Source organism: Brassica oleracea, chromosome C8 (assembly GCF_000695525.1).
Source record: "Brassica oleracea var. oleracea cultivar TO1000 chromosome C8, BOL, whole genome shotgun sequence".
Lineage (NCBI taxonomy): Eukaryota > Viridiplantae > Streptophyta > Magnoliopsida > Brassicales > Brassicaceae > Brassica > Brassica oleracea.
In genome coordinates, this window is record NC_027755.1 from 5,709,452 (window position 1) to 5,724,092 (window position 14,641).

The 14,641-nt window shown below is 35.0% G+C and overlaps 1 protein-coding gene across 1 annotated transcript; it reads left to right on the top strand.

The window, feature by feature from the left end:
• The first annotated feature begins 11,219 nt into the window (after positions 1-11,219).
• On the top strand, positions 11,220-12,439 carry LOC106309830 (glycine-rich RNA-binding protein 2, mitochondrial-like). Its single transcript, XM_013746965.1, has 5 exons — positions 11,220-11,302; positions 11,547-11,672; positions 11,764-11,832; positions 11,912-12,018; positions 12,114-12,439. The coding sequence occupies exons 2-5, from the start codon at positions 11,549-11,551 to the stop codon at positions 12,267-12,269; spliced, it is 456 nt and encodes a 151-aa protein (XP_013602419.1). The 5' UTR covers positions 11,220-11,302; positions 11,547-11,548; the 3' UTR covers positions 12,270-12,439.
• The last annotated feature ends 2,202 nt before the right edge of the window (positions 12,440-14,641 follow it).

The window sequence follows — 14,641 nt, forward strand, 5'->3', positions numbered from 1 at the left end:
GACTCTTGAATTTCTTTCTATTTTAGTAATATTTTCGCTAACTATTTAAATCTCTTCAGAATTTTATAAATGTATAATAATTTATAAAATTTCAAATTCTGCAGGAAAAAAATTAATTAATCGCAATTGACTTGCAAATTTGCGACGGAACAAGCCTCGCAATTTTGCGACGGAATAAAACCCTTGCAAAATTGCGACGAAACTGTTAATTGCAAAATTGCGAGGAACAACTAAACCGTCGCAAATTTTTGCGAGGAAATCAGTTCCGTCGCAAATTTGCGAGGAATATCATTCCGTCGCAAATTTGCAAGGAATTTATTTCCGTCGCAAATTTGCGAGCGTTTTGCGAGTGATTTTCATTTGCGACGAGCGATTTGCGAGGGAACGTGGTTTCTCGCAAAACCCTCGTAATAAGCGATTTGCAACGGAATTGCGATGCAGTTTTCCCTTGCAACTGGCGTGTTTTCTTGTAGTGCTAATATAAACCATAAAGCCAAATATAAAATCTAAATCCAAATAGAATGGAACAAAATAAATAACATAGTACATATTGGTGAAATTATGAAATATCTATGATTGCATTGAAGAAGTTCATGCTGGCATCAGCCCTTATCTTCTAAATATTAAACCCTATACTCTAATCACTAAACCATAACCCAAATATAAACCTTAAATCTAAATATCAAAATCTAAAAAATAAACTTACGACGAAATAACCCAATACGAAGAATAAACTAAACCCTATCAACTAATCACTAAACTCGACACGGAAATATAAACCCTAATCCAATGTCAACTCCAATTTTTCATAAATTAAATCCAAATTTCGAAATGCCAGTAAAATGCATTACCATTATGAGGCATATAAAATAGAAAATGTAAAAATATAGTTGCAATCTAAGGATCATCTTAACATATTTCTCAAATGTTGATATGGATATACCTTCATGGAAGGTGGTAATGCTTGCCCCAATGTCAACCCCAAACGTACATAAACTAAACCCTATCAACTAATCACTAAACCTTATACGGAAATAAAAACTCTACTCCAATGTCAATCCTAATCTTTCATAAACTAAACCCTAGCCACTAATCCCTAAACCTACATGGAAATATAAACCCTAATCTAATGTCAACCCCACTTTCATAAACTAAACCCAAATTTTGAAATGCAAGTAACATGTATTTTCATTCTACATGAGCATATTGAATAGAAAAGGTGAAAATGTAATTGCAATCTAAACATCATCTTAACATATTTTTCAAATGTTGATATGGCTATGCCTTAATGGAAGGTGGTAATGTTTTCCCCAATGTCAATTCCAGTCGTACATAAACTAAACCCTATCAACTAACCACAGAAATATAAACCATAATCCAATGTCAACCCCAATCTTTCATAAACTAAACCCAAACCACTAATCACTAAACCCTACATCGAAATATAAACCTTAATCCAATGTGAACCCCAATCTTTCATAAACTAAACCTAAATTTTGAAATGCAAGTAACATGCATTTTCATTCTACATGATCATATAGAATATAAAAGGTAACAAACGATATACCACGATACATATATATTGTTCAAGTTTTGAAGTGTATATGATTACAGAGAATGAGGTACTGCTTACACCAAATTTAGATTGATTGTAGCGAAAAGAAATGAAGATTGACAGAATTAGAGAAAAGAGGTAGAATAGACAACATCGTATGAATATCATTCCCATTCAACATCACATTGTATTCTTTTTTATTTGATGTCATAATAAATTCTATTCCATTTACATTCAATATATTATTTCTCTTTACAAAATCATATACAGACTACTATAAAACACATCTATACACCAATACAAAACTCATATCAATATAACATGAAACAACAACGAACAAGATTGAACCCTCTCTTTCAAGCATCGAATGAAATATAACTTACTAAATAGTACATTATATATTAATAAACATGGTAAATAAGAGAAGAGACAAATTTGAAAGAAAGACAGTCTATTCCATTTCATAAAATAATATTGAAATACTATTACCCTTCCAACTCATCCATGACAAACCCGAAGAACTAAATGAAAATGAAGACACAAGTTAGTTTACAAGTTGGAAGGAAATGACAGCATATGAGATAGGCTACTAGTATATGAATTATTATATGCTTAGGTTAAATGTTTAGTTGTGTCAATCCAAAATAACTTATGCGAGTAAAAAATTAACATATGCAATTAGAATTGCACCATCTGATATAATATATAATTTATATATATGGAACATAACATATGGTCAAATGGAATGGAAATCGAATAGTATATTAGTTCTGATATGATTCTTCACAAATAGCAGAGGAATGGAATGACACGTAACCAGTCTCTAAAACTAAGATTTTTCATTTCAAATAGCACAGGAAAACTCCGATCATATGGCCCTAATTTTGCTACGAGAACGATGGTATGCAACAAGAATGATGGTACAGAGTTAGTAATTATAGGACCCTAATTCCGGAGAAGATCCCTAAATCAAATGACATAAGAAAAGGTGAAATGAGTCTAAGAAAACACAGACAATTTACCGTAGTTCCAAAGATCGGAGATGAATCGAGTTGGTGAAATTGGAGAGGAGGGTCTGTTACTAACCGCCGCTGCAAATTTAACGCCGTCCAAGGTCGAAGGACGTCACAAGCAGATAAAATAACACAACTGGAATGGCAGTAAGAAGAAGATAGCAAAGCTTTCGAAATCAGGCAGAGGCAACAGTGTGGAGCAAATCGGTGCTGGAGACTTATCGCTTCTAGAAAGTTACCTAGGGAAGTAAAAAGGGGAAGATGTGAAGTCGAGTAAACCACGATTTACTTTTGTGGGATTAATAATTAATTTTTTTCTCTTATCTTTTTTGCAGGCTGCGCCGGTTGAGTGAAGGGGTATTACAGTATTAATATGTATATGTAACGGCGTGTATAGGAATGTTAGGGAAAATGGCTAGTGGGTGAATTAGACTTTTTTCATGGTTATAGGGCCCAATTTTCCAAAAAGTTAAGGTGATTACCATACGTAAAGGGGCAGACGTAAGTTGCCCTGACTAAAATTTATTTTCCTTTAGGTAATCTCTTCAAAATTTTCATGGGAAATTGAATCCACTAACACTAAAAAAAAAAAAAATCATTAACTAATTAAAATCACCCTCTCTCTCTTCTTTTCTTTTTCTATCTCTCTCTACTCTCTTTCCTAAAAACTAATTTTGCTTTTTTTTTGGTTATTTGACAAATAACCCCAATTTTGATTTCCTTTATGTAAGCAGCTTTAACTCTATGAATATGCCCCCATCTAACTTGAAATTTATAATAGTGCCTCTGATTGAAAGTGTGTTTAGATCCGCCCCGGCTGATATGTTGAAAGATGAAAACTAGTACTACCCATAAATTTTGGTAATATCAATTCTTGACAAATAAATAAAAAATTGTATTCTATCATTTTTGAAACTATACATAGAGATGAGAAGCTAGAGTCTAAAATTGGGTGAGCAAAGTGGAGGAATGGTCTCAAGAAAAACTAGAATTTGGTCGTGCTCCTGCGCATGTTTGACTTAACTTGTGTTCAACGTAAACTCATAAACCGCTGGTTTTATAAAAAAAATCTATGTACATTTCTATGTTTTGTAATTTACATATAGAGTAGAATATATTATTTAAGAATATAGATGTTTGTTAATAATTTTTTTATTTGTACATAATATTATATTAATTTTTTTATAACTTGATGCAATTTGATGTAATTATACTATTCATATATTAATCTGTTGTGTTTTTTGTTAATTTATTTTAAAATGAACAACATACTAAAATTTTAGTTTTTGCATTAATTTTCTATGAATTATTATTAATATTATGATATTTTTTCTTAAAAATTGAACTCTCGAATTTTTTATATTTGACTAAACTAAATAGGATAATACTATATTTAAAAATTGTTTTATATAGTATATATTTCAGTTTGTGTTTTTATTTTCACCACAAAGAAACAACAACCATTGTAATTAATTAATTTAAATTGATTTTAAGTGTAGTGGCAGAATCTGTAAATAAAAAGAAATACAAAAAAGAAGTACTTAATTTATTATAAATGCAATGGCTAAATGTTTAAGTAAAAGAAATCCCTGAGACAAGTGAGCAGTTTATATGTTCAGCAGTCTATGCCTCGAACTGTGAGGTGGAAAGAAGGGGACTGTGGGAGGACCTAAGGGGAACTCAAGCTGCATATAGTCATCTCGATATGCCTTGGATAGTCATCGGGGATTTCAATGTTACACTGTCTACAGGAGAGCACTCTCGGGGTACTGTCCCTCGATCTATGATTGGAATGAGGAAGTTTCAAGAGGTGGTTATGGATTGTGGTTTAACAGATTTGGCTGCCTCGGGAGCACTGTATACATGGTGGAACAGACGAGATGAAGACCCTATTGGAAAGAAACTGGATCGCGCAATGATAAATGCGGCATGGCTTAGGTATTACCCACAATCATCAGTTTGTTTTGAGGCTGGGGGTATATCTGATCACGCACGCTGTGTAGTCACCATATCAGGAGACCTAAATGAATCAAGGAAGCCGTTCCGTTTTTTCAACTATCTCTGCGATCATCCGGATTTTCTAACTAAGGTTAAGCGAGTATGGGACTTAACGCAGCCTATTCATCACTCTAGGGCTGCTTTGAGTAAATTACAGGGAAAATTAAAGCTTCTCAAATTCGATATGAGAGTGCTCAACAAAACCCATTATGGTGATCTGCCTAATAGGACAAAGCAAGCATTTGAAGAGATGTGCAGTTGTCAGAATGAGGCACTAGTGAATCCAAATCCGAATACTTTTGCGGCGGCAGCAGAGGCGTCAACTAGATGGAACAATTTGGCAAGTATCGAGGAAAAGTTCTTTCGCCAGAAATCCTGTGTGAGGTGGCTAGGAGATGGTGATCAAAATACAGTGTTTTTCCATAGAGCTGTGATGACACGAACGTCTCGAAACACAATTAAGAAACTGGTTACTGAGGCAGGTGAAGTGCTAACAAAGGTATCAGACATAAAGAAGGAAGCAGTACAACATTTTCAAAAGTTCCTCCAAGGTCAGCAGGGTCAAGAGGTGGACTCGGAAGACATGTTGGAGGACCTACTAACCTATCGCTGTCCTCCTACATCTGCTGCAGGGCTGGTCGCTCCTGTGACGGTAGAGGAAATTTTATCAGCACTGAACGCTCTACCTAACGATAAGGTGTCGGGTCCAGACGGCTTCACCAAAGAGTTCTACGTAGCGGCTTGGTCTGTGATAGGGGGAGATTTCATCACAGCGGTGCAATCCTTTTTCATTTACGGTTTTCTGCCAACTGGGATCAATGCTACGATCTTGACACTAATACCCAAAACGGAGGAGGCGCAAACCATGAAAGATTTCAGGCCAATCGCTTGCTGTAATTTGATATACAAGGTAATATCCAAAGTGCTTGCTCGTCGATTGAAAACTATACTACCTGAGGCTATTGAGGCAAATCAGACGGCTTTCATTAAGGGACGGTTGATGCTCGAAAATGTTCTCCTTGCATCAGAACTAGTGAATGGATATCATAAAGAGTCAAATTCTAATAGAGCTACGGTAAAATTTGATATCTCAAAGGCGTTCGACACGGTTAGGTGGTCTTTCATCACCTCGGTGCTAAAAGCTATGGGCCTTCCACCACAATTTATACTTTGGATAAGGGTTTGTATATCTACTGCGACTTTCTCTGTGTCTGTCAATGGGAGTTTGGAGGGTTTTTTCACAAGTGCCCGAGGAATCCGTCAGGGATGCTCTCTCTCACCGTATCTCTACGTCATACTAAACAATGTTTTGTCCAAGATGTTGAACAGGGCAGCGTGTGAGCATCAGTTCGAGTATCATCCGCAGTGTAAAAAAGTGCAGCTCACACATATCAGTTTCGCAGATGATATTCTCGTGTTTACGGATGGGTCCGTTAGATCACTGCGGGGAGTACTAACGGTCATGGACAAGTTTGCTACCATCTCAGGACTACATATTAATGCGACCAAATCTTCGATTTTTGCCTCAGGTCAGACGATAAGAGAGGTGGTACAAGAGGCTGAGCTCCTTGGGCTCAAGGTGGGAAAGCTCCCGGTAAGGTATTTGGGTATGCCCCTCACCACCAAGGCACTAACGAAGCAGGACTATGAACCTTTGATTGATAGGGTCCGAAGAAGGATGCTTGCTTGGAGAAACAAATATCTTTCCTACGCTGGCCGGTTACAACTAATAAAGTCCGTGATCTCGAGCATAGTAAACTTCTGGAGTCAAGCTTTCATCCTTCCCAAAACTTGTCTAGATGAAATTGAAAACATGTGTAGCGCTTTCCTTTGGTCGGGTTCTCCCAATCAGACTCATAAAGTTAAAGTTGCATGGGATGATCTATGTTGTCCTAAGCAGGAAGGAGGTCTTGGTGTTAGGAAGTTGCGGGACTCCTCAAAGGTCTTCGCTATGAGTTTAATATGGAAGATTTTCTCGCTAAAAAGCTCTCTATGGGTCTCCTGGATTCAGGAATACTTACTGAGACAAAAATCTTTTTGGGATGTAAAGGATGATGGGAAAGGATCATGGGTTTGGAGGAAACTCTTGAAACTTCGTCTGCAGGTTTATGAGTTCATACGTTTTGAAGTTCATGATGGCCACACGGCTTTCTTCTGGGTGGATGATTGGCTACAAGTAGGGAAGTTAATAGATATCACTGGCCCAATTGGCACATGCCATTTGAGAATTGATCATGTTTCCAAACAATTCTCATTTATCATATTATCTATGTTTCCAAACAGTACCAAAATGTACTTTTAATAATATAAACTAGAGATTGATCCGCGCATCCGCGCGGATATTGATTCTTACTTTTTTATACATTGATATTTGTTTTCCATAATTAGTGTTATATATTTTAGATGAGTCGTAATATAACTAACTGTATTCAAAAGACCTTGACCGAATAAGGCAATATGGTTATTTTTGGTACAAATACATTTGTTATTTAGATATATTTAGGTTCCTATACATCAGAATCGAACTCATCCAGACTCAGAAGGACCCAACTCAAAACCTACACATAAATTTATAATATTCAAGCGGGGCCTAGTTTCAAAAAAAAAAAAGATACCCGTAAACAACAATTCGTACCTCAATGGATAGTCAATGTTCATACCTAACTGGTTTTATAAACTAATAAAAAAGATTCGTTCTATGTGTTTGGTTAAATTAAGTAAAATATAAAGAGTTTTTCTATTTAGTAAAATAATTAAATAGAGTGAAAATTAAGTGACAATATATGTAATGCAACATGTCTTTGAATTATGTTTTTGGCTACGTAATTTTTCACCGATTGAAACTAATTTTTTAAAATTTTTTTAATAAAACAAACTAAACCGAACGTTTAACCATATGCAAAATCCAGTTATTTTACATTTTTGATTTAATAATTGACACATAATTAATGATGATTAACTAATAAAAAAAGTCTGCACTATTTTTACTATGGAATATACTTAATAATTTGATGTATTGTTAAGATAATATAATTAATAAAATTGTTAAACCTAGTTAAATATGGAAAGACAATCAATGTAATTATATTAATAAAATTACTAAAAAAACATTATATTTTTTTTATACTGTTATCCATATTTCTAAACAATTCTCATTTATACTTTTATCCATGTTTCCTAACAGTACCGATACTTTAATTTTAATAATATAGATTGACATACTTTGTAATACTACTAGTTTTATATTATTACCCGAAAACATTGTAAACAAGTTAATACTTTTCATCTCAAGTATTCGATATTTTATTGTATTACTAGCATGATTATTTTTATGGTCATTTAAGATTTTTAGGTGATTCTCTTATTTGACACGTTTTTTTCAAAAGTAATGGAGCTAGTATTTTATTAATATAATTACTAAATAAATAGTGACTTTTTAAAAATAAATATTAACCATGTTTCTGTTTTTTTTGTAGGAACTAATTATTGTTACAACCAGAATCTCCTTAAAGTAATTGTGTTGTTGCTTGAGAGTGAAGGTTTGGATCCATAATGTGACAGAATACTAATGAGAATTGACCGAGGTCGAGGATGGCGCCATACAATGCAACTGATAAATGGCCACGATCAAGAATGCTACGAAACTCTACGAATTCATCAAGACACTTTTTGACTGTTATGTGATAGGTTGAGGAATGATTATGGACTACGAGAATCTCGAGAGTGTGGTCTAGAAGAGGCTGTTGCAATGTTTCTTGAAACTGTTGCGCATGATGAAGTCCAACGAACAATCGCAGCACATTACCAACACAATCAAGAGACAGTGAATAGAAAGTTTCATGAAGTTTTGGATGCACTTGTTCGCATGTCTCAAGATATTATAAAGTCCGGAGAAAATGAATTTCGACAAGTAAGCACCACACTCTCTTCTGATACAAGGTATTATCCTTTCTTCAGTGGTTGCATAGGAGCTCTTGATGGTACACATGTGTCAGTGCGAGTTGGATCTGACAAAAAAGAAAAGTATTGGAATTTACGAAAGCAACATCCTACCATGAACGTGCTTGCGATATGTAACTTCAGAATAGAGTTTATATATACATATGTGGGGACACCTTGAAGAGCACATGATTCGAAGATATTGACATATTGTGCACATAACGATGAATATTTTTCAACTCCTGAAGGAAAATATTTTCTCACTGATTCAGGATACCCTAATAGGAAGGGATATCTTGCTCCGTACCGTCGAGTTCGATATCATCCGCATCAATGGAGAAGGGGACAACCTACAAATGAGAATGAAATGTTTAACAAACGTCATTCTTCTTTGCGTTATGTGATTGAGCGAACTTTCGGGGTGTGGAAAGGAAAATTTGCTATTATCAGAAATCCAGCGCGATATGATCTTCAGACACAATGTAAGATTGTCGTTGAGACAATAGCGTTGCATAACTTCATACGAAAATCAACAAAAAATGATGAAGATTTTTCAGGAGTATGAAAAAACAGAAAGTGAGATGTTTGAACTTTCGGATTCTGAAGATGATGATGATGATGTTGAAGCTCAAAGAACGAGTTATGTTCCTACAGGGGATGCATATATGGTGGGTATTAGAAACAACATTGCAGAACAAATATAGAGGGGAAGAAGATAAATATTTTTATTCACGTTTTTAGTTTAAATTTAAGTTTTAAATATTTTTTAAAAATATTTTATTATTTTTAATAATTTTTAATGCTAGTTCATATTTTGTAATATTTTATATTATAAATAAATAAGATTTATTATTTTATTTTAATAAAATTTAAAAATACATTTTATTTTTCAGATCTTGTTTACAGCTCACAGCTCACGTTCACAGCTCACAGCTCCCCGCTCCTGCTTCAGCTACTCCTCCCTGCTCTGCTTTGGCAATCACGCACTAAAAGTGCATGGGTTCAAATTCAACTGTCAACAATATATTTTTTCATTTAACAAGAATTGTTTTTTTTATTTTGTTTGTTTTTGTCAAAAATAATTTTTCTTGCATACTCAATCATTCTAGCCTATTATGCAATATGAGTTTGTAAGCCCGATAAAAGTATTTGAGCAAATAAAATAGGCCGAAAGTTTAAACCGAAATATAGAGGATGATTGGAAGGAACTGTAACTTTATATTTTTGCTTTAGAAATAAAACTGTAGATTTTGTTTTGCACTTCTAAAGCACTTACCAATCGACCCCATAATTCCTCTGCAACGAATACAACCTACATTCACTAAAATTGATTCACTAAACAATGCACATGGACAACTATAGATGCATTAGTACACGGGAAAAGTGCCAATTTCGACTCCAACAATTTAGGTCGTGCCAAATACGACCCAAACAATTGATCAGTGACAAATAGGACCTCAACTCAATAATAATTCGAAAAAACTACCCCAACTTCTCAAAACGTGCTTAAATCTACATTGACTCTAACAGAAGTTAGTCAATCGTTAACAAGATAAAACAACGTCGTTTTGATATACGAGGAAAAGTGCCAATTTCGACCCCAACACTCTCAGTCGTGCCAAATAGGAACCGAAATGGTCAGTGCCAAAACCGACCTCAACTTAATTATAATTTAAGAAAAACTACCTGAACTTCTTAAAACGTAAATAAATCTACATCGACTCTAACAGAAGTTAGTCTACCGTTAACAAGATACGATATTAAATATGTTTAAAACTTTGAATTTATTTATACAATTTTCTTATATAAATTATTTTTAATTTTTTTAATTAAGTGGACATTTTTTTATTTTTCAAAGTTAATATTATATATATTGATATTTTGTTCAAAAATGTTAAGAGGCATTTTATCTTTCCTTCACTAAGATATGTTGTACAAAATATTAGACATATTAAACAATAACTAAAATATATAAAGCAATCACCAAAGTTTTAAATTGGATAAGATGAAGAAGAATAGCAGTTTATATAATGGGAATTTCAATTTGTAATAATATTTCAAAAAATTATTTTAGGCTAGTTGTTAGTGTGTTCCTTTAAAAGGATATCCCGGCACGGATTTGAGTCCTGAAATGAACATATTTAAAAAATATATATATATATATCAAAACGACGTCGTGTTAACTTGTTAACGGTTGACTAACTTTTGTTAGAGCCAATGTAGATTTAGACACGTTTTAAAAAGTTTGGGTAATTTTTCTTAAATTACAATTGAGTTGAGGTCGTTTTTGGTACTGACTATTTGTTCGAGTCCTATTTGGCACGACTGAGAGTGTTGGGGTCGAAATTGACACTTTTCCTCATATATCAAAACGACGTCGTTTTATCTTGTTAACGGTTGACTAACTTTTGTTAGAGTCAATGTAGATTTAGGCACGTTTTAAGAAATTCGGGTAGTTTTTTTGAATTATAATTGAGTTGAGGTTGTATTCGGCACTGATCAATTGTTCATGTTGTATTTGGCACGACTGAAATTGTTGGGGTCGAAATTGACAATTTTCCCTAAAATTGATTCACTAAACAATGCACGTGGACAACTATAGATGCATTAGTACACACTAGCAATATACACCTGTACGCAGATGATAATCATTTGGCCCATAAAAAATCTTTAAAAGAAAAAAATGAGATATTTAGGACCTTTGTATATATATATACACCTCTTAAACCCTATTCCTTGGCCCCTGCCTCTCTCTCTCAGTTTACCAAAACCCTAGTTTCGAAGCTTTACCACTCAGGTACCGATCTACTCCATTTTCTTCTCGATCTTCGTTTTCGTACGCCTCATAATGCTTTTGATTTGTGTCTTTCATAATATTCCCATGCCGGGACTCCGTACCCTGTGCCGATTCGTCTTTAATGGATCGGGAGCTTTTATATACACTTTCTGTCTAGCTTGAATCTAGATCTGCAAGTTTTAGGATCTTGTTATTCTCGTTGTGGAATAGGTTTTTGAGATTTGATTTGGGTTTGTGTGTGTAGAAATGGCTTTCTGCAAAAATCTCGGTGGTCTATTGAGGCAAGGTGCGGTTTCTCAGACCGGGAATGTTCCCGTTCAGTCTATGCTCGGTTCTCTCCGGTACATGTCTACCAAGCTCTTTGTCGGTGGTAAATATCTTTTCTTTGTTCTTATGAAGATCGAAATGTTTTTTTTATGTTTTGAAAATTGGTTTGACTCGTGTGGTGTTGATTGGTTCAGGTCTCTCATGGGGGACTGATGACCAGTCATTGAGAGAGGCTTTCTCCAACTTCGGTGAAGTAATCGACTGTAAGAATTGGTTGCACGTTGACGATTTTTGTTACATTGTGCAAAAGCTTACTTAATATTCTTTGTTGTTTTTGTGCAGCTAAGGTCATTGTTGATAGGGAAACCGGAAGGTCAAGGGGGTTTGGATTTGTCAATTTCTCTGATGAGAGTGCTGCTAATGCCGCAATTTCAGAGATGGACGGAAAGGTTTGTGCTTGAATGCTCAGTTAATAAACTTTCTAAATGGCACTTACTTGTGTTTTTGATGGTTTAATGCTTTTGGGTTTTTATTTTATTTTCAGGAACTGAATGGACGCAACATCCGAGTGAATGTTGCTAACGATAGACCAAGTGCTCCCCGGGCTTATGGAGGTGGTGGTGGCTATGGAGGTGGTGGTGGCGGCTACGGTGGAGGTGGTGGTGGCTATGGAGGAGGTGGTGATGGAGGCGGTTACTAAACAGAGGAGCTTCTTGTGAAAGAAGAAATTGATCTTTCTGTTTGTTTTGGACCTTCGTTTGTTTTTTTTATAATTTAAATTTAGTCTGGTGCTAGTACAAAACCTGAATGGGATTTGTTGAAACTCTAGTAGTCATTACTCTCTTATCTAAAAGACACCTTTTTCACTCAGTTTGTGTTAGCTTCAAATATTGCCCGTTGTTAACTCTCGACGAAATTTGAACTGAGAGTATGAGAAATTATCATCTATTTTAGAATTATACCCAACCCGACTTAAGATTTGTGTTCAACCATTTGATCTGACATCTAGAAAGAGCAAGGTGACGTGGTGTGAATTTTGTCTTTAGATTCAAATTTCAAAGAGAGCAAGCGGAGTCTTGGAAAAAGACGTGTATTCTTCATTTTGAATTTGCCTTTGTGAAGAGGTTCCAAAGAAATTGTCTTTTCGATATTGGATTCAAGTTCGATATATTTGAGATGGTTCCTTCCTTAGATAATTTAATAAAACAGCATTTGTTGTCTTGTCAATTAGTGAGAACCCCTGTTTGAAAACTCGGACGCCTAGCCGAGTACTCGTCCGAGTAGGCGCTAGGCGAGAGCCAACCGCCAAATCGGCTTTACAAATCGGAAAATCGTTTAAACGGTAAAAAACCCGACTAGACACTTAAAAATCGGATTTAACCGACTAGTTCCGCGTAATAATTGGACTTGCACTGACAAATTGTGGGCCTTAAAACAAAGCCCGCTTGTCTGAGAATTATTGATACTTTGTTCTTTTATTTATAAGGGACTCCAAGACCACTCTTCCTCGTTGTTAACTGATGTGAGACAAAATGTAAGTGTTTTTTTAATTTTTTTTTTAAATATTCGCGCTGATAAAAAAAGAAGGCAAAGACATAAATTAGGGAAATCGAACCCGCTACCTCCTAGAATAACATAACCATCTCAAGCCACTGGACTATGATGTTTCGACATTTGTTTGTCTCGTATATGTGTATATATATAAGTATGTATAAAACTTTTACTATCAGATTTGTTACATAAACATATTATAAATATTTTAAATCCTATTAAAAATTAGGCCCCGATTAATCTTCGATTTTTTGATAACTCGGTAGGTCCGGGGTTGCCGCCCGATTAGCGCCTAGCGTAGTTTCGAACAGGGGTGAGAACAGCTCCATTGGACATTTCGAAGTAGCAGGCTATGGATCTGTAAGAGATACTTTTGTTCACCAGTATGTATCCGAGTGGATGGAGAATTGATTTGCTATGGATGAGCTCACTGGGTTATACAAGTTAACGCTGGCTCACGGTTTCATCAACGGAGAAGTAAAAGTGTATTATATTCATCGAAGGAATACCTTTTTTAAGAGTGCATTTCTATTTAGGACACATTCTTCACTTTTTTGACACTATAAGACGCATGTTACTGGATGGACACTTTTTTTCATAGCCAAGCTGTATTTTCGGACTAAAATGCCACTTGTTGGAAGAAGGGGTCGTTTAGGTATTCGTAGGAACCATTTGTTTTCTTTATTTTGTCTAGTTAGTGGAGACCAAACTGAATAACGTTTTTGGTTTCCTTGGATGAGTTATTAATATAGGTTTATAGATTAAAAGGACATAGTCATTTGTACTTTATTTACCCCACCATGTTTAATTCATTATTATTTTAATTTATGATATGTAAATAAAAATATAATAACCATATAGAAACCTATTTTTTTCTTCTTATTATTTTGATATTCGTATATATACTTTAATACCAAAACGTGAAGGACCACAGTTGCAAAAAATCAAATTTCGCCATTGTTGCTCTTGCTCTCTCGAGCCTAACCCAGCTCACCGACTCGTAGCAGATCAAATCGGACGACATCATTAGCTCCACAAGCCTCTCTGTTTCTACCCTTTCTCTGCTGTTACGCCTGAGATGAAAACAAAACCTCCTATATTGTTTTCTGGTGGGGATGGTTGCTTAGCTATCTTCACTTTCTTCTTTGATTTCGGTTTCGTCATCGTTACACAGAGCGATGGAAATGGGTGACGATGAGAGCAGGATAAAGGTGATGAGAGAGGAATTAGGGTTATGAGAGAAATCAAACTCGCGATGAGACCTCTGGAATCATGGAGATTACGAAATTGAAGATGAAGGAGAAGAGAGTTCGCGGAATTAGGGTTAGGAGAGAAAGGGGGAATATGGATCTGAATTTTGAAATAAAGATGGAGAGAAAATAAAGGTTCTGTTTCGAAAACTCAAAAAAATGTTTGCTTTATCGATTTATTTTTAAAAGAAAAACCATAAAACTCTTATAGTTAGTGCAGTTAGTTAGTTAGAGGGTAGGTTGGACATTGCACATGGAAAAGTGTGCCTCC